Source organism: Poromitra crassiceps (genome assembly GCF_964638095.1).
Source record: "Poromitra crassiceps genome assembly, chromosome: 5".
Taxonomy (NCBI): domain Eukaryota; kingdom Metazoa; phylum Chordata; class Actinopteri; order Beryciformes; family Melamphaidae; genus Poromitra; species Poromitra crassiceps.
The window spans coordinates 47041113-47062685 of record NC_139642.1 but is presented as its reverse complement, the minus strand read 5'-3'; the positions used below and the strand labels follow the sequence as shown (position 1 = coordinate 47062685).

General features: G+C 44.1%; 1 protein-coding gene across 1 annotated transcript in view; it reads left to right on the top strand.

The window, feature by feature from the left end:
- Positions 1 to 21573, top strand: part of igsf9ba (immunoglobulin superfamily, member 9Ba) — a gene marked incomplete at both ends in the record, with an annotated part of 63818 nt that overhangs the window by 13172 nt on the left and 29073 nt on the right. The window contains 2 exons of the mRNA XM_083637177.1: positions 5925 to 6122; positions 14974 to 15120. Coding sequence (XP_083493303.1) covers positions 5925 to 6122; positions 14974 to 15120 — 345 coding nt within the window. The remainder of the gene's footprint in view (positions 1 to 5924; positions 6123 to 14973; positions 15121 to 21573) is intronic.

Genomic DNA, 21573 nt, shown 5'->3' with positions numbered 1-21573 from the left:
ACGTTGTGTTAACAGTTGTTAACATGTTATTAACGTTTTAGTGGAGACGGAGAGCAGCAAACATAACGGGATGAGCCTCTCTGCTGCGTTATCTCCAGGGAAAGCACTCATTGTCCAATACGTGAGAGGGTGCCCCCTGTAGGGTTTTTGAGGTGAAACAGACTGAGCACTAGTTATTTTCTTCACCTCCCTTGGGGTGTGTTGGTCAGCCTGGTCTCATTTGTTGCTGCTGAGCAGCGGCTGCGCTAACAGCGAGTTCATAACATAGTTTCACGTTTGTCTCGCAAAGGTAATTATCGAGTCATTAAGTAAAAAAAAGTTTTGCAACCGCTGCCTTTTTTGAAGGTGAACGACAAGATAGACTGATGTTTTGACAAGATAGATAGCGTGACGCGCTGTAGACTGTCTGTGCACTGCCCTGCCCGCAGTTGGGTTCTGCCTTTTTTGTTCCACACACGCTATCGCACGGGTGCTACTGCAGTAAATTCATTCATCGCACAGACTGATTTCTCCATAGCACGTGCGACATATATGTTGCACTGTACAGCCATGTTGTCGTTTTAGGTCGTCACTCTCTCTCCATTCACCGTTGACCTCGCTCGACCACCGAACTTGTTCGGGGGGAGGGGCTTAGGCTACAAATGGACAGACATCTCATATTTCATCTTCTCTTTGCTTTCCTAGACAGATATTTTGGATTCTGTTGTATTCTAGGTGCTCGTGTGTTTTACTTTTACAAAGCTACAGACATGCACACACACATACATGCCCCCACCACACACACATATGCACATGCACACGCACGCACACACTCAGTGACCTTCAGCACATGCAGGCTGGCATTCAATTACCGCCCTGTCAGTGGCCCATCCAGCCCAGTGGCTGCACGTCCTTGAGATTCCCTCTCTAGCCTCTGTCCAGTCTATATTCCATTACATCCTCTACATTGGGAGTTCTGGTCCGGCATCGTTTGGGGCTCATATCCTCATCATTGTGAAGCACACACAGCTTGTGTGTTTTGTCTTTTTACTCAATCTCAAACGGCATTGACCAATTATGGTTGCCCTTCCTTCTAAGCAGAATCAAATCCATTTCTGTAGTTAGCATGCCGTAAATATTGCATATTCCTTTATTCAGTGGGGAATATTGTGCTGGTGTCAAAAAGAGGATTTAGGCACCCCAGACCAAATCCAAACACTGCTCATCTAAAATTGTCTCACATTGAACTCGAGGTTTTCATATTTTTTCCACAATATCGTACAGTGTGTTATTGGCCCTCATTACTGTCACAATATTTCACAGGCTTTGTTCTGCTTGATTATTGCCCAAAATTGCCTGGAGAGTCTATTTACTGTACAAATATGTGATCATTACCCCAAGTACAGTGCAGTGCTTTGTGAGTCCTTATCAGCACTGCCACTTGAAAAAGCGGTTGAGTGGAAAGCTCGTGCGGATTCAGCTCCACGTTCCTCTACTTTGATGGTTCACGTGCTGGTCTGGACACATGAGTGACCTGGAACATGTCTTTGATTGGTTTACGGCCTGAGCGTTTGCTACATCACATCCTGTGCATCGGTAAATGTTTCATGCGTTTTCCCCTTCTTTATTCAGTTGTTTGCATTCTTGTTCACGGCCGCTATTTATGTATTGCGTATATATTTTTTTATGTATCCTTTAAAACGCTTTGTGGCACTGCTTTGATAAGTGCCCTATAAATATAGATTATCACCTATCACGGGGCGGCTGTAGCTCAGGAGGTAGAGCGGGTAGTCCACTAATCGCTTTGGATAAAAGAGGTCGGTGGTTCGATTCCCGGCTCCTCCAGTCTGCATGTCGAAGTGTCCGTGGGCAAGATACTGAACCCCAAATTGCTCCCGTTGGTGTGCGAGCACCCTGCGTGGTAACCTGCCGCCATCGGTGTGTGAATGGGTGAATGTACCTACTGACTGTAAAGCGCTTTGGATAAAAGCGCTATATAAATGCAGGCCATTTTTACCATTTTTACCATCACCGTTATTGATTAAGTGAGTTGAAACAGAAGGAAAGCGCTTGCGATGACGAACTCCACTGTCTGCTTAACCTATATGCCAAACAATGAGGAGTTATTCCCCCTGTATTTTGCTTTTGTACATGAACTAGCTGTGATTTAGATAATTTATCTGACAGGTGCAGACAGTAGAATCTACTTCCCCATCAGGAATTCATGATCATCACAGCAGTAAATCTTCTATATGCCGAGGATAGATACATAAAACATATCGGTGTCCAGGATTTATTAGATGTCTGATTTATGCAGATCTTACTCAACAGATTTCTGCCTCCGCTTATTTGGTTGCTCTTAGGCCCTCACTCTGCAACTTGAGTTCAATTGATATTTACAGCAGCAAAGTAGCACTGGTCCAATAGTCCTGGATTTTGGCATCATCCCTCCACGCTCTTCATGGAGGGTAAGTATCACAGTTTTCACAGCCTGCCTTTGATGTCTTGTTGGGAGTGTAAATATTTCCCCCTGAATAAGCATCCATAAAGCCTACTGGGTCACCGTGTCTCCATTAAGGAAATGAAAATGGCAGAAGCAGTGACAGGGCCCGTGCTTATTGTTCCCTCGTGACGATCTCATAAAGTGATCGGGGAATTATTAGCCACGCTGTATAACTGTATCTTATCTGAAGTCTTTATAGCCAGTTTGCTCTGGCCAAAACTGCTGTCAGTGCCACCAGGATCCAAAAATAATGTCAGCCAGAAACCTGAAGCGGTGAACTTCTGCAACCTGACCTGTCTGCAGAGAAAACAATGGATTTCAGCAGCACACGCTGTTGTGCCCCAGAGTTTGAGTTTGTGCTTCATGTTAAGTGACTCTACTTACTCAAACCAAACAATGTATCCAGTGTGTTTCAAACAATGTATCCAGTGTGTTTGATTGTGGATGGGAGCCTGCTCCTGTTGCTTCTCGGGTGAAATAACAGAGCTCAAGAACAACAAGGGAAGACAAAAGCCAGCACCACTCTCAAAGTCTTGACCATACTTTGTTATCCAGCACCTGCTGGTCTTAGGTGCATCGAAGAGTCTCCTGAAACTCTAGTCTAGAATTCAAGTCATCGGTGGACTCCAATTGAATTTCCTAAAGGACCATTTAAGAGAAATATCCATGATGAGAGTCAAATTCCTAGGCACATGCACTGTGTGGTGTGTTGTTAGGGTGGGATCAGGGGCGGAGCGACCCTGTCAGCCCAGAGGGGGCGAAGCTTTTAGGGGGGGTCCACGCTGCCGAGAAAAATTTGCCTTTTTTGCATGTTTGAATCTATTTTAGCCATATTTAGTGGAATATCTCATTTTAAACACACCAAAGTTATTGTCTATTGATTGAATTCCTCTCACACTCATACCACTGACTTTATTAAATAAAGTAATTTTAAGTCACAACTGTAAAATAGCTGATAGCCCCTATATCCGAAAACACAATTTGTCACTCATTGAGCCAAGTAATATTATGTCCAAGAAAGCCTACAGTGAAGCCACTTTACAGACAAGCTTGTTCTGAAGAAGAAAAAGAAAAACACAGGTTGTCAGCCAGGCCTCTTCAGATGTTTCAGCACCGAGGCACAACCCTCGGTTCAGCACCACCGCAGATGGACAGCGACGGGCTGTCACAGACAGCACCCTGTCTGCCCCTGTCTCCCTCTCCCTCTCACACACAGACAGGCGTGGACTGCATACTCGGGCGTCGGGCCGATGCCCGGTGGCCTGGCCTGGCCTGCAATTTTTATTTTTATTTATTTTTTGATGGGGGCCCACTGTGGAATGGGCCCGGGGCGGGCACACCCTCTGCCCCGGTGTACACTCCGCTACTGGGTGGGATTATTTATTACAATCTTTTTTTAAGGTGATATCATTGAGGTTGCAAGGGAGCATGTTCAGATGTATATTTCAAGCTTTTGGGCAAGGCTGAAAAGGATAGGAGAATTCTGTTGTTGTGCTCATCCAGTACAGTAAGTGCATGGAACAGGTTTCTTCAGAAGTGCATAAAAAGGTCATGGTTGTTACAGGTAGCAGGGCAGCTTCATGCTTTCAGTAATTATCCGCAATCAACTCCCCTCTCTTTTGTTCAGAGCTTGATCAAACATCGAATGCTTCCCGGTTTCACAGAATGAAAAACGCTGCTTTATACTCTATGATTCAAAGTGTGCAAATTTGCACACAAGGATGTGATCTTTCCTTGATGAACAACCCCGGCTCTATGGCTTGCAGACACTTGTAAATAACAGCGGCCCTCTGAGCTTTTTCTCTTTTAAAATTTAGGACAAATTTGTATTTTAGTGTTGATAATTCTGCAGCTCCTTCTAGTCTTTTCTCATTCATTGAGACCTGCACATTGTGTGTTTCACTGCGTTGGTGTTGCTCATTAGAGCTTAGCCATGGCCTTTCCCCCTTCTTAGAGAGGCACAATGGCAAAGCAGATTCCAGGAGTGAGCGCCGTGACTGGCGGACTACATCTCCACTTTATTTAAAACAAATCATTTGATTAGATCTGCTCTGTTTCAGTCCAGAATATGTGCTGGCTAAATGGAATAAAGTGGATTAAACTCTATGGCAGGATGAAGCAGATTAAACTGGTAAACACATTCACTAAGTGAGGCATATGGCCTTTAGGGGTGGGGGTAGAGCTGGATCCAGTCATCCAGTTGGACCTGGATGAAAATATTTGGGTTTTAATTCCAATCTGTTCAGTTGGAAAGGCACAATAATAGGGGGTCATGTCATCATTTTCATTTCACACAACAGTGATAGCGGTGGAACACAGAGCCCGGGAACAGAATTAATTACAGAAAGTAACTGTACTGTCGCCTCCAGCTTGAGCCTCTGCTACCCTCCAAGTCCCATTGTGGTTGTTCTTCCTGTAAAAAAGGAGCCCTGATCATGCAAATGATACCGCTAATGAAAGTGTTAAGTTATTCAGCCGGCGTTCTTCCTCTCCAGTGAAACGTCAGCACGTCTCCTGATCCCCGAAGCGATTTCCCCCCTCCGGGCGAGGGCGGGCGGGCGGGCAGCCGCGCTCGCTCTGACGGAGGAGCTCCAGCGGGTTCAATGAACGCGGGGGAGGCAGCTGGAGAAAATCCATGGGCAGAGTGAGCGTTCTGCTGAGGCAGGTACGCCGACCTTTCAGTCATCTGATAGGTCAACTCTCGGCAGCGTGCCTGGACAGCCGTGGCTAAACGCCAGCCCCGCTAGCGCTCATAGTAAAGCTCATCTGAGCAGCAGCCGGCTATGATCAATGGAGGCCCCTTGGCAGCTCATTTACAGTACAGTATGGCAGCGTCCACAAAACATTCACCAACAGATGCAGGTGACAGATGACGAAAGAGGAGAGCAGAAGGAGGAGGAGAGTTGATCAAAGGGACAGGGTTTACCCCGGTGCCTATGGACCATTCAGAGATCACACAGTCCAGCTCCTAGTTCTTCTGCTACATATGCAGGAATCCAGTGCAAAGGAATATAATAATAATACATTTGATTCATAAAGTGCTTTACATGATACTCAAAGACACATCACAACAGCTAAGGGGGAAAACATATAAAATATATCTAACTATTAGTGCAGTAATGATGATAATACATAAACGAAGATAAAATAATGGCATGAGCATAACAATATAAAATCATGGTGATAGTTTGTTCATTGCCGGAGAGGCGATGGGGGTCAGATATTGTAGCCAGTTTTGAAAAGTTGGGTTTATTTTTGAGGGTGGGGAGTGAGTGTGAGTTTCTGCTGTGTGAAGGGAGGAACTTGGGGTCGGGGCAGCGACGGCAAACATATGTGGCGTCCATCTTGTTCCCTCACATGTCAGACCGCAGTCCCATAAGAGACTAGAGAGTGTGAGTTCTGGGTTTGCGGTGACTGCCACCTCCCTCTCCTCCCCCTCCAGGTGCCCACGGAGTGAGAGAGGAGCCCCGCTTTGTGACGGCGCGCGCCGGAGAGAGCGTGATCCTGGGGTGCGACGTGTCCCCTCCCCTGGACGGCCAGCAGCCTCCCTACGTGGTGGAGTGGTTCAAGTTCGGAGTGCCTATTCCCTTCTTCATCAACTTCCGCTTTTACCCTCCTCATGTGGACCCAGAGTACACTGGTAAGAGCCCCACATGCCTGACTGTTGGTATGGCTGAGGATAAAGTAAATGAAACACACAGCTTGGATAGAATGAGAGATTGAGCGAGATTGCGAATTTGGCTGTTTGATGAGGATTTAGATTTAAAAAAAATAATGAATGCGATCTTTTGGATGCTGCTTGGTATGAATCAGACTCAATTTCACTTTGATTGCCAAGCACAGTAAATCCACAGCACAGACACGTTGACAAAAGGATTTGACAGTACATATTGATTAAACATTGGACAAACACGATACCAGGACAACGGGACATCACATACGAAGGGTGAGCGCGAGACATGAAACCAATAGTGGACGTCACGACACATACCATTCTACATTATTAAATTTTCACTATGTGCTTTTGAACGTATGTGTATCGCAGCACACTCATGAGCTAACGTTAAGGGTTCTGCATAACTACTGCACTCATTTTCTAAACATTTCCATTATTATCGGTATGAATTTCTTTCCAGTGCTGTGGACCCAATTACGAGGTTCTGGCTCAGAGCGGGGGCCAATCCTGACAACCAGTGTAATGTATTGCAGTTTTAATGTGCTGTGTACATTTCCCCCCCCCCCCCCCCCCCCCCCATAGGCCTTTTTCACATCAGCCATTTTGTGTCTAAAAGGCAGGAAGCAACACAGGTGCACCAAAACATTAACTAGGGTTTCCATCTTCCAGTCCATTTAGGTGTTCCAGTCTAGGCTGGGGCCCTAATTAGTGAGTTGGTTACACCTGTGTTTACCCTGCCTTTTAGACACAAAATGGCGGCTGTGAACAATGCCTGTCATGGTGCTCTGACTGCTTGGCATCCGAGTGTACGGCATGGCACACTGAGGCCTTTAAGTACTGTCAGAAAGTCTGGGCACCCTGTGCAAACTGCCCCTGCATGTTCTTCCACTGCACTTCCTTTACTTCCTCTCTTACTGTAATATGGTGTTCAGGGCTGGTGCAGGAGCACCTGCACACAGAGAAAGAACTGCTTCTCAGCAATTTAGCCCTGCATTGTAGCACATACATGCTCTCCTACACACTCCAGTGATCCCAGCCAATGCAGCACAGAACACTTTAAAGCCCACACTCATCTAAAACACTGCTACTTTTTGGTTTGCAACTTTAAAAAAAAGCTGCCTACTTACTTATGCCTCTCTACTGTGTGAATTTGGCTATTTTACTGAATTATTACAGAAATCATAAAGTTGATAATATAACACACTGTATGTAATTCCCCGCATTCTTCACATCATCACACATGAAATTCCCCTCTCCACACTGGGAATGAAGTGACATTATGTCTGACGCTGGCTTTACACAGACTACTTATAAACAGGAAGTTGGTTCCTCTGACGCTGCTTCAGTTTCTGTGGCGAGATGATGAGCCATCAAAGAGGGGTCAGAATTATCCCTTCGCATGTCCACCTCTTCAATAAATACAAAAGCCCTTTGTGGCCTGCTGGTAATATGATATCAAGCAAAGCCGAGGCATGGCTTGTACAACATGCTGTGAACCATGAAGTGTGTAGCACGATTCTCCACCAGCAGTACAGCGTGCAGCAGTACACTTGGCTTTACCTAGTCTAACAGTACATTTTTAATTTGAAAGCATAGACTGTAAACACAGATGGACGGATGAGTGTGACTCATTCGTTTGTGAACTTCCATTTTGGAGCCTCTAGTTTGACATTTCGGCCGCTGCCATTTTGGTTCTTGTGCAGCTCATGCGACCAGGGGTTTCCCACACAGCCGCAGTGCCGCCTGCTATTGGTCCGTGATCGGCGAGCTGCGCGATCATTGGACAGGTGACTTGTCAATCATGCCCAAAACTCTCTCTCTCACTCTTTTCTTCCTATTTTGCTTTAAACGGGTGAGTTATATAAAAATCCGCCCCCGTACAGTTGCCACGCAAAGTGAAATTAGCTATTAGAGACCAAAATCGTTTTTTCAAACATTCAAGGAACCTGCGGTTTTTTCGACCTCAATGCGACCAACTGAGACTGCCCCCTCGGTTGAAGGATGCTGCACAGACTGTGATCAAAGAACGGAAATGCAAACGGAGATTGGAAATGCTAATCAAAGAATGCAACCTGTGGAAATCATTGAATAAATTATTGTATTTCTACAGCGTTCTACAGCCATGAGTCATGGTAGTGACTGACCATCAAGGAAGCACTCCTTGTGTCACATAGTAGATACTGCGGAGCTGCTTCGGCGCTTCATTGTTTGCTCTGACCTGCCGGCTAACAGCAGGCTGTGAGTGAGCGAACACTGTCTTCCACTGTGCTCACTCAGCCTCCAGTGGCGTGAAGTCGTCCACTGTTGAGGAATTAGCAGTGCACAGATGCAGCGTGAATATGCCTGCTCTCATCACGTCGATGAAAGTGTATTCTGGGGATAGCATGTGCGTGGGTGACAGTGTGATAATGGCTGACACCGGACTGTAGTTTATGAGAGGCTCTGTGGGACACTTAATGGGCCCATACAGTCTCCGAGTTCATCCAGGCTATTCCCATGAATTCTCATCCCCTCACGATAAATAATTCATCTTAGTAAATGTACTATCATTCCGTCACGCAGCTGCCGCCCGAAGGGAGTAGATTGGCTGTACTTATGTATGATCCTAAATGTATTCACGGGGGAGATGAGAAGTCTGCAGATTGCATTTTACAGTTTGCAGACACAGAAGCCATCCAGGTTCAACGCAACTCGATTTCTCTGTGTCAGCGAGCTTGACTCAGTCATTACTATTGTTCACTCTACACAGCCTAACTAACTGTTAGTAGGCTACAGTATATTAATTTTGAGTTTTGAGCGTAATAGATTTCTCAGCGAGAAGATAGGATTTTTTTCTTCTTGAGTACAAGCATGTCTTATTCACTGCTAGGGGAAAATCTTTTACATATCTGCTCTCGACTCCCATTTTGCCAGTTTGCCCTGCAGCTATTATGGAAATTATAACATTTAAAAACATCTATTTTTGCACCCACTCAAGCAAAGAGGCAATCAATAATTCAGATATGAAATGCAGCTTGTGAAGATTTAGTGTCAGATTTTTCTGTTTTGGGACAAACCGTTCGCAAACTAATCATATCTCCCATAAACTTTTCTCCTCTTTAAAGCAGTAGGAGCAGGAGTTCATAAACATCATGGTGACAGAATGTACAGTATATGGTAGGATGGGGGGTTTCAAAGTCTGAGACTGTGGGCCTCCCCTCAGAAAAGTCATTTTGCTCAATTCCTGGATGCCTATGGGATCATGATTATGTTATTTGATCCCATATACTCAATTGAGCCAAGATAGCCTGATATTGCTGTTTGACATACTTCAGACTAAACACACACAAAAAGGTCTGTCTGAGTGCATTTACTTGTTTGTGCCTCTGGGAAAGTGGTACACTGATAGCAGACTGAGTGGGCGGATTCAAAGGTCTGGACCCAGGCAAGGAAAGTGGGGAAAACAGTAAAGTTCCACAAAACGACTGTATCTCCGTACTATCTCTTTAACCAAATCACACACATTTAGGCTATTCTATGTGATCTCCTTTTGATAACTATTTAGCTACTATATAGCTATGGTACTTTTTCCAGTGGTGATGAAAACCAGGCATTTTATTCAAAGCGTTTCAGCATTTGTCTTGCTATCCTCCATTCAGCTTGTTGGCTATTTTGCAAGCTAGCTTGTTAGCTTGCAGTTAGTGGTCACTGGTCACCACCATTGGTTGCAGTAGGGGATGCTAACAATCATAACAAACTGTCAGTCAATTAACTCAATCCATACTGTGACAAGTGCCAGGGGAAATTACCAAACTCAATTAATAAATGTCACTTGTATCCCTTTAAATATTGAGTTCTTCTCATAGTTTACTATTTTGTGGTCGGCTGGTGTATTTTTAACATCTTGTGGACCAGAGTCTCTGCCAACTTTGTCACTTTAGCTCTTTAGAATTTCTTCTTTAAAGCTTTCCAATCGGACACAGTCTGTGATGTGATGTGAGCGACGTGTAAACTAAACTGCTGTGTTTCCACTGTCGACAGCGTTGCTAGAATCCTGTAGTGTGTATTCCCAGGGGGGGGCGGGCCTGACGTGGATACGGGCCTGTTAACTCTGTTTACAGCAGCACCCTCCCTCTCACTCCTTGACAAATAGGAGATGAGGTCGATCCCTCCCCTTCACACCACCACCCACCCCACTCAGCACTTCAACGCCCAGGCAAAAATAGAACCGACTTTTTACAGACAAGCTACCTTTTTACTGCAAGAATGCAGTCAGTCCCCTCTCTCTTCTCTCTTCCCCTTTACTTTATTGATTTTCTGCTAACCCCAAAAAAACATCAGTTTTCTACCCTAACTATGGCAGCAATCACAGGGTGCGGGTATCTATCTATTGCATCTATATACAGTGCTGGTGGAGCCATTTAGCCCGCCCTCCACGTCAATATATTAGCCTGACACTCAGGCAACAGTACGTACAGCACATCTACATATCAACAGTACGTACAGTACATCTAGACATCAACAGTACGTACAGTACATCTACACATCAACAGTACGTACAGTACATCTACACATCAACAGTACGTACAGTACATCTACACATCAACAGTACGTACAGTACAGTACAGTACATCTACACATCAACAGTACGTACAGTATGTACAGTACGTACAGTACAGTACATCTACACATCAACAGTACAGTACAGTACATCTACACATCAACAGTATGTACAGTACATCTACACATCAACAGTACAGTACAGTACATCTACACATCAACAGTATGTACAGTACATCTACACATCAACAGTATGTACAGTACATCTACACATCAACAGTATGTACAGTACATCTACACATCAACAGTACGTACAGTACATCTACACATCAACAGGACGTACAGTACATCTACACATCAACAGGACGTACAGTACATCTACACATCAACAGTACACAGTACATCTACACATCAACAGTACGTACAGTACATCTACACATCAACAGTACGTACAGTACAGTACATCTACACATCAACAGTACGTACAGTACATCTACACATCAACAGTACGTACAGTACAGTACATCTACACATCAACAGTACGTACAGTACATCTACACATCAACAGTACGTACAGTACAGTACATCTACACATCAACAGTACGTACAGTACAGTACATCTACACATCAACAGGACGTACAGTACATCTACACATCAACAGTACACAGTACATCTACACATCAACAGTACGTACAGTACAGTACATCTACACATCAACAGTACGTACAGTACATCTACACATCAACAGTACGTAAGGTACATCTACACATCAACAGTACGTACAGTACAGTACATCTACACATCAACATTACGTACAGTACATCTACACATCAAGGTTTGGAAAAATGCTCCCATCTCTGAACACTCGTCAAATAGAGTGGAAGCGAATGTTTTAGTCCGCTGGGCTGTCAGAGGCAGCGATGTGAGCAGTGGACTGGAAGCTCTGAGACACACAGCTTAGCAGTTGAAGATTTCACCACGCCTGCTTTCCTAAACTTCTCTCATCCCTCACGGTTTCCCTCTTTTACAATTCCAATGTATCCTGAGCCTTGAAAAATGAGGTTGGGGGGAAGGTTGGTATTTTACCAAATGCTTCCCTATTTTAATCCAGGCATCAAGGTCCAGCTGGTAGTTTGTTTATAGTCAAATATTTTTGAAGTAATATGGATTTGGGAATAGCTCAAGTTTAAATCCAGTCATTTTCATTTTCATCACCATCACATTCATGTTTTATCTGTTGAAGCTATATGTACCCACACTAAGGATACGTTTATTACATGGCAAAGCATGATTTCAAGTTCAAATTCATTTCTTTATATAGGTCAGTCTTCAGCAATTATTTAATACAGTATGCAACAAAAAGAAAGCAAAGCAAAAGACACAAAATAGCATGTTGTGTGTGACTTGTGGCTACTGCAATAGACAACCTGCTTAGTCACTCAGAGGTTGTGTCGCTCAGCACCTGTGTGGCAGCTGTCTGCAGTGTCATGGCTGTAGTAGATAACCTGTGTGGCAGCTGTCTGCAGTGTCATGGCTGCTGTAGTAGATAACTTGAAGTAGGGATGCACTGATGAGCTTGTTTTGGGGCACATCGCCAGACAGTGTGATCGATTCATCACCGGTCTGATTGCTGAGTGAAATGATGAATTTATCCTGAGGTTGACTTAAAAAGACTTACAGTAATACTGACAGAATCTATCTTCTTGCTAACAGCTTGCTTGCAGCAACTCCATAACACATCCTTAGAGAGCTATTACTCCTCAGAATATGCAGCATCGTCCACTCAAACATGGCAGAAAATAGCCATGTGATCATCCTAAAGCAAAGCTGTTTACATTCTCAACATTTGACAAATCCTTTAAGTTGCGCTTGTGCAGAATGGTGGACTGTAACGCCAAATCACTGATTTCTCCTGCCTTGTTAAACTAAGTTGCGTGATTAATTAGTGTTAATTATTTCACAAGAAGAGACACGTGGTAACATGCATCATTAAAATATGAGTTTTCATATCCCATAAATCATCATAGCCCTAAAATCATCCTGTGATCCTGACTCTTAGGTTGAGAACAGCACCACCACCAATAATGATACATTAATGACGTATTATTTTTCAGGCTCTGTGGTAGCACTGTTCAATCTCCGGCTTCTAAGCTTTCTGTGAGAGTGCATGTTTCCCCCTGTGTTCACATGGCTTTCCTCCCACAGTCCAAAGACATGGAAATCAGTTGGACTGGAGACTCTAAATTGCAGATAGGTACTGTATGAGTGTGAGTGATTGTGTTACAGTAGTGCTGTTATTTATGTTTTACCTATTCTTTCTTTCTTTCTGTCTTCTGTCTTTCTTCCTTTCTTTCTTTCTTTCTTTCTTTCTTTCTTTCTTTCTTTATTTCTTTCTTTCTTTAATGTCATTTTAAAGAGTTGTGGAATGTGTATCTATGTTTTCTCTCTCCCCAGAGGGTTTTTATAGTCCACTCAGCTGTGCTCTTCCACTCAGGTGAGCTCCATCCGTAGCTAACGGATGGAGCTCTCCATGGTGCTGAACCTGTGTTCACTCATGCCACTAATTAGCCATTTTTGCCCATTTAGTCGGAAATAATTACCTAATTAAAAAATCTGGCTCTGTTAGGACACCCGCAGGGGTGCTCTTTACACTTTGTGAAAGATTCAACGCAATCACACCTAAAATGGCGTAGCTATGGCCGAACACAATTTGCTCACACACAGACACTTCACATTGTTATTATTGGAGATGTGAAGCACAATGTATTTTCCTTCCTTGTGTATGACGTGCTATATAAATAAAGTTTGCCTTGCCTTGCCTTGGTGCCCAGGATCAGCTCCAGACCTCCATGATATTTATTTTTCCTGTCTAGCTTGGCGTTTGTACGTCTTCATGAAAAACACTTATAATTCTTATTTTGAGTTATATTAGCCTAAGAGAATGAAAACGGTGCCAGGTGGGTTTTGTCACTACTGTTAGTGACAAAAGTAATGTAAATGGGTGCACGCAACACACAAAATGATCATTACCCGGAACATTGCTGATTGAGATCTAAGCAACAGCTGGCAAAATGTGGGTGTGGATAGTGAATATGTAATGCTTCCCCTCCTTCAACTACCAAGGTCGAGGTGCCCTTAAGCAAGGCACTTGACCCCCAACTGCAACAGTGGAGCTGCTCAGTGGTCAGTGAAAGACAGAGAAAAAAATTAAAAGGCTACATCTATGAAGAACATGTCATCATTACTGTGCTGTGGGTTTACAATGACAAACTAAATTTCTCCCTATAGGTCAGGGATACTCAACTTGCTTTGCCACTTTCGTGAAATGATAGAAGGCGAGGGGCCAGTTAATAAACAAACAATATACATTTTTCTGTAGCGGATTGTAGGTTTTTGGGGTGTCAGCCGGAGTTTAGGCTGACAATGTTGTGCACACCGGATAGTTAGTTAGGTTAAGTTAGTTAGGTTAAGTACATACATAAGTGCCTGGGTAGCGAGCAGATGGTGGTATTTGACAATTTAGCAGCTAAATCATAGATTATTGAAAGATATTCCATATTCCAGACTGAAATGCTATAACAGAACTATTGGCCAGAATGACATGAACATTTATTGGACACTTATTCAGCGGGTATCTTGCATGTTGCGTTCAGGTGCACTGTAAAAAAAAATATATATATATATTTTTTTTTGGTCAACATCTTTTTGGGCGGTCAAAATCCTTTTGTGGCGGCCCGCCACAAATTCCTTTATGTATGGGAAACACTGACCTAGCTACCGTGAAGTCACGTCACCCATTGGTTTTTGGGCTACTTTTGAAGCCTCGAGGTTTGCATTTTCACCATCGCCATCTTGGTTATTTGGAGCCAGAATCATGTGACGAAGTGACGTGAATTTGGACGAGAAGCATGCCTGCTATTGGTCCGTGATCACCAGACAGGCAACCTGTCAATCACAATAATTTATTGTCTATTTTACTCTAAATGGGACCATAATTTGCAAAATGAACATCATGCTGAAGAAGACTTTAATTGAGACCATAAAGTCATTAGGAAAGTGTTTACTGGAGCCATAAATCAAATGAGAAGTACGGTCATTTTCCCATTCACTTCTATGTAACCAGACTTCTTTTTGCAGCCAGTGGAGTTGTCCCCTGCAGGCCATTCGAAAGAATGCAGGTTTAAGTTACTTCCTCGTTGGCTTCACAAACTGAGCTACAGTAGGAGCTAGCCCCTTGGTAATATGTGACCCCGGTGTTGCTTGTCTTGTGTCCAGGCAGAGCCTCTCTGCATGGGAAGGCCTCCCTGCAGATCGAGCCGGTGCGCTCTGACGACCAGGGCTGGTATGAGTGCAGGGTCCTGATGCTGGAGCAACAGTACGACACCTTCCACAACGGCAGCTGGGTGCACCTCACAGTCAATGGTGAGTCACCTGCACACAGCACCCACTCTCCCATCTGGGAATGTCTGTTTGTGTGGGTGGGCGGGTGCTGTATGGTCAGCGGATAACATACTCTACATGTTGATGGTTATTATCATTTGGGTTTTTCTTTTCTTTTCGATTTTGCTTTTTATTTCAGTTTCAGTTGTAGTTTTGGTATTTTGATAGGGATGTTATATTGAAGGTATCATGAGGGAAGTTCAGACTGTATTTTCAATATGTTTGCAACAGGTATTGTGTCATACAAACAACAACAATCTGGGGGCAAGCTCATTTCAATACCTGAATAACCAGAACGGGAACTTAACTCACCCGGCCACGCTCCTTTATGGTAATTGTACTGAGCGCTCGCGCTATTATGGGAGCGCCATTATCTGGATTTTCTTCCAGCATGTTGACAGATTTTCATGTAAATCGAAAATCTGTCTCGAGAGATTATACAAATAATAAATCATATATCCTTTTATAGATGATTCCCCCACCCCAATTAGCATTCAGCAAATATAGCCAAAACCATTCTCTTTTTTACCAGACACATAACGAAAAATAAGAAAACTAAAAACATTGTTACAAATATTTCTATTTAATTTGAGTTACTGGTATTTAGTTAGTAGAAAATATAGTTGTTTTTTTTCAGTTTCCGACAAAGTTTTTAACACCTAGTTTTCATCTTACTGTAGTTTTAGTTTACTACCTTGAATGTTGATGTATTTTGTGCCGGTATTTCCAGACGATGTCTCATTTAACTGCTGTATATCGTGAACATTTTGCTGTATGTCAAATATCCCTTCTGTCACAATGAACTACTTCTGTCTCTGGTGGAAATAGTGGCCTGCTGTCTCTAAAAATAGATCGTCTGACTGTCTAAAAAGTGTCAAGTCTCTGTTCTGTTCCAGTTGGACTTTTTGTCTGTTGGCGAGGCTTTATGGCCTCCTACTGAATCCTCCAGTCATTAGCGGGCCAATTTGAATGAGGGCGTTTTTTTTAGATGATTCTCGCAGCTCCTTCTCAAACGGGCCGGGGATAGAGAAGGGATGAGCGACCGGTTTAAAGAGAATTGATCGTGGCCTGTTTAAGGCGGTTCCGGCAGGGATCGTCTGTGGTCGTCTGAGAGCTATCAAAGTGATGACCGGGCGGAAAAAAAATCTGCACCTTTTGCATTTCCTCAGGAATGCCCCCAGTGGCTCAGAGAATCCTATGCGAAGTGTGTCTTTACATCGTCGTCGAGCACCAAACATTATCGCTGCAATGATAGCGCCCTATTTTACTTTTTAAAACCCCCCCTATCTATTTCATCGGCATTCTGGCTTTGTCCCGGTACGTTTTGGACAGACGTTGTGTTAAGCTGTTCCATAATGGGTGCCGCAGATGCAATTAAATGAATGTTTGCAGATGCAGGATGCAGCCAAGATGCAGTAAAAAGTAACTGCAGCAAAAGTCATCCGCACTTCTCTTCTGGTTTTGTTGCCATCCTGTGCAATTCTGACTTGGCTATTCTGTCACTGGACACAGTAGCATGAGTGGATGCATTATTTTCTACATCGGCATTTGAAACTCATAGCTCAGGCCAAAAGTAGTGATTTGCTGCGAGGGAGCATCACAGGTCTCTTAAGTTCAGAAAGCGGAAAAATCCTCTGTATCGTTGGCAGGCAGAGCTCACGGGGGCGGCGTGCTGTCATGTATATTTGTGGTCTGTGAACTTGTGTGTGAAACTCATGCATATTCAATTTGACCATGCATACGTTTTGCAATGGATGAGATGAGATACTTGTATTCGAATAATGATTACAATGCACCGTGTGTGAAATGCTGTGTGAAGTCCCATTTACAAAGCCCGTACCGCCGCATAAATCAGTTTAGAGTAAAACAAAAAACTGCTGATCCATATGAAGCATTATTATCAGTACAGGACATGATGTTTTCTTGCGTGGGTGCGTGTGCATGTAAGCACTTTGTGCACTGTGTTCTGTGTGTAGCGCGTTACATTGACATGGACATCAGAGCTGTTCACAGTGTGTTTTGGCTGTGGCTAAATGAGAGTTCTGTCCACTGACTGTGTCACCTGCACACTCTCTAGACATTTGGACTCTGTGAACATCTGTGTGTGTGTGTGTGTGTGTGTGTGCGTGTACGTGCGTGCATGTGTGTGTGTGTGTGTGTGTGTGTGTGTGTGTGTGTGTGTGCGTGCATGTGTGTGCAATGCATGTGTGTGTGTGTGTGTGTGTGTGTGTGTGTGTGTGTGTGTGTGTGTGTATGAATGTCTTCCTGTGTAGGCATACTGCATCTCTGTAGCTGGCCTCATCAGTATTCACTCTTAACTTGGACTGCTCCCTCCTTCACTCCTGTCAGGCCTTTCAAACAATGACTGAGCTGTTCGGGTTGTAGCAGAACATCTCTGAATTTCATCTATATTTGACATGGCACATGATGGCATATTGCATGATTTCATGTACGTCATTTGAATGAACACGTTTTTTCTTGTTCTTTTTACCTCTGGCTGCATTTATGAAAAGACAGGCAGTCACATCCACTGATGTAGTAAGATTAGCAAAATAATCAGCAGTCGTTGTTTGGCTGTCTCGACATCTGTGAAGGGAGTTGATATTTAGACTTTATGTTACTGTTGTCCTCTAAATGGCTGTTTGTGAGGGCAGCAGGTGCCATCTTCGTCTGGCCTCCACACAGACACTAAGGGCAGCCATTTCCTTTGGCCGGTGCTATTTGCATACACTCCTCCTTTGAGTTCCTGTTTGCTGCCCTTAACTTCCTGCCAAGCGGACAGGGAATTCATGCCCACTCAGTGGCAGGTGTCAGATGGCAAGGCCTTGTGCCCGAAAAAGACAGTAAGGCCACTCTCTGCCCTCCCCCTCTCTTCTCCTTCTCTCTCCTCTCTCCTCCCCTCTCCTCTCCTCTCCTCTGCTCTCCCCTCTCCTCCCATCCTCTCTGCTCTTCTCTCTTCTCTCCCCCCTCTCCTCTTCCCCTCTCCTCCCCTCCTCTCCCTTCACCTCTCCTCTCCACCTCTCTCCTCCCCTCTCCTCTCTCCACCCCTCTCCTCCCCTCCCCTCTCCTCTCTCCTCCCCTCCTCTCTCTCCTCCCCTCTCCTCTCTCCTCCCCTCCCCTCTCCTCCTCCCCTCCTCTCTCCTCCCCTCTCCTCTCTCCTCCCCTCCCCTCCTCCCCTCTCCTCCTCCCCTCCTCTCTCCTCCCCTCTCCTCTCTCCTCCCCTCCTCTCTCTCCTCCCCTCTCCTCCTCCCCTCTCCTCTCTCCTCCCCTCCTCTCTCTCCTCCCCTCTCCTCCTCCCCTCTCCTCTCTCCTCCCCTCCCCTCTCCTCCTCCCCTCTCCTCCCGTCCCCTCCCCTCTCCTCCTCCCCATCTCCCCTCTCCTCTCATCTTTTCTGCTCTTGTCTCATCTTGTCTCCTCCTTTCTTTTCCCCTTCCCTTTTAAACAGTTTGGTGATCAACAGGCTTTTCAAAGGCTGAAAGACCGAGGAAAGTGTGTGTCTGTGTGACAGAGACGGGAGACGGAGTGTTTGCATAGGCGAGGATGGTGTGGGGGGCAGTTTACATTCACTCACTCAACTTTTCTCTTCTAACTCCTTTTCCGCTTTTCCGCTCGCTTATGTCATTCCAAAATATGCTAATCAGAATTTTGCAGAGATGGAATGGCTTGAGCAAGGTGACAGGAGGGAGAGAAGAGGGAGCCAAGTCTGCTTTAAACCCTCTTTTGCCTTCCTATAAAATGTGTGTGGCCCGTGAAGTGAAATCAATGAAAAACGTGTACTCAGGATGTAACCGTATTCTCTTCGGAGCCGAGGCGAGAGGAGGAAAGACAGGGCGAGTGAACAAAATGACGCAGACGAGCCGAGTCAGTGAGGGCAGGGTTGTTCCTTCATAGAGGAATTGTTGGCACCCCCACCTCCCCCAAAGATGATTAGCCTTCTAAATTAAAACTTCACACTAAATTGTGAGGGACATTACAAGCGTGGGGGGGGGGTCCTGACAATGTTTTATATATATATACGGTGTGTGTGTGTGTATATATATATATATATATATATATATATGTAAGGGATAATGTATATTGAGGCAGTGATTACGGGGGAAATAATGACCGACAGGTGATGATTGAGCCTGACGCGCAGCGGAGGGCTTAATCATCAACTGAAGGTCATTATTTCCCAGTAATCACCGCCTCAATATACATTATCCCGCTTAGAACACGGCCTACAACTAAATCATTCAATAATCTGACAAAAATAATTATTCAAATAGATTTTTTAATAGCGTTTTCAACGACAAAGTGGTTTCATTCGTAATTGGCACACAAGACACCACAGCTGCAACTGGTTGGCCTAATTAGTAGTGTTTGCTGACAAAAAGCTCTTATCAACTGATTAATCCAGGTGTGGCAGAGCAGCGGTTGGTTGTCGAGAAATAATGACCGGTGAATCTTGTTGATTGACCAATCAGAATCGAGTATTCAAGAGAGCCGTGTTCTAAATATATATATATACTGTGTATACTGTGTGCTCGCCTGCTGCGTGGCCTTGTCGCACGCAGCTTGGCCGTTGCACGGCCTTGCCCGCAGCCCCACTGCTGCGTGGCCTTGCATGATGTCACAATGCCTATGACATCATCAGTGCCTTTGACATCATCAGTGATGTCATAAGATGATTTTGGTCAATAATGATGTCACTGATGACATCACTGATGATGTCGCAATGACATCATCAGCGACATCATCAGTGGGACAAAGATTTACAGTAAACAAACATTGCCCACTTGCTCCCTTTTATATAAATAAAAAGGATTTCAAAGTTAAAGTCCCACAGTTTTACATTGAAATTACTTTATGTCTGAAACTTGGGGTGCTTTAAAAACACATTGCTCTATAAGTTCAGCCTTTATGCTTACTGTCGTGCGTCGTCACCCCCCAAAGGCCCAGTCTGAGTCAGGAGAACCCCCTTGTGGGGGAATAAGTGAGAAAGGCGAGGCTCCAAAGAACGGGCCGAGTCACTTATCCAAGTATCCAGGCCATGTGCTGATGTGGCGTGTGGTCTACAGAGGAGAACAAAGGCACTACAGTATATCCAAGCATATATAATGTATATAATAGATGAAGAGTAGGGCCTAAGTAGGACGAGAATTTGATGCTCAGCTAACTTTTTGTAGAACAACTCCCAAGTTTATCAGCCATGGTGACACTTCCTCTGCGACGCGCCATACTGTACCTGACGCTGTGGGAAGCAACTCCCTGGGCGACCGGTGTGTGTTCGCCGCCGTGTGTCTCTGCCAACTGTTTTCTCATCAGCTGATGCCATTGGACTAGGGATGTTAATGATGATTCAACAATCAATTAATCGCTGTTAAGAATTTGATCGATCAAACATATATTAACCGATTAATCGACAATGTAGGCTATGTGCTATTTTCTATCTTTTATTCTTTTCTTTTTTGCTGAGATGATTTACAGTAACACAAGGATGAAATTTCACTGCTCACACAGAGGAAGAAGACAGCCAAGCAGGCAGGAAAAAACTCCAGTGTGGGAAAATTACACCCAAAAAGACGACAGTATTCATTGTAAAAATTGTAGTGATTGATTGATTGATTTTATTTATTGATATAGAAGACAACAGAAACCAAGGGATAACATGGGAAAGTGTAAACACTTATTTCCAACATGGTCCCTGGTCTTATGGACATACAGTAACACATAACATCATATAAACAATAATAGAACAATCAATCCAATGTTGAAATACAGTATAGTCTACAAGCACAATGACAGCTAATGCAGGAAGTTTGGTTGGTTGATTAACTTGTTGAGTAGGCCTAAAGACAGGTGTAAAAACCCACATTTTGTATTTTCAATGTTGTATGTCAAAAGCTTATTTTTTTATATATATATATATTGATTAATAGAGTAATTGATCGGTAACATGACCAATTCATCGATTAAAGAAATTGATTGAAATTTGCATCCCTACATTGGACGCATCAGATTGGCGATATGACATTTACATGTAGCTGAAACTAACAGTACTGACAATGTACAGCAGAACAATTGCATAAAGTAATTTTGTACTGTAAGAACTATACGGCAAAAAAAACAAAAACGTCATGATGCGTGTAATGTAATAGTTGACCCATCAATTACCTGAGGTCCACAGCAGCAAGAGATAGATAAACCAGTCATGCATTTGATTAGAATCCCCATTAATCTATGGTACAAAGTTCTGAGTGGTCGGCAGTGAGGGAGGCAGTATGGACAGGCAGATGTCTAAGAGGGCTAATTGGCCCATTTGTTTACTCCATGCCAGGTGCTTGTCTGCAGTCTGAAGCATGCAATACTCCCAGCGGCCAGCAGTGACCCACTTGTATCATGACGCCTCTCTCTCTCTCTCTCTCTTTACTGTAACTAATAAAACACAGTGAG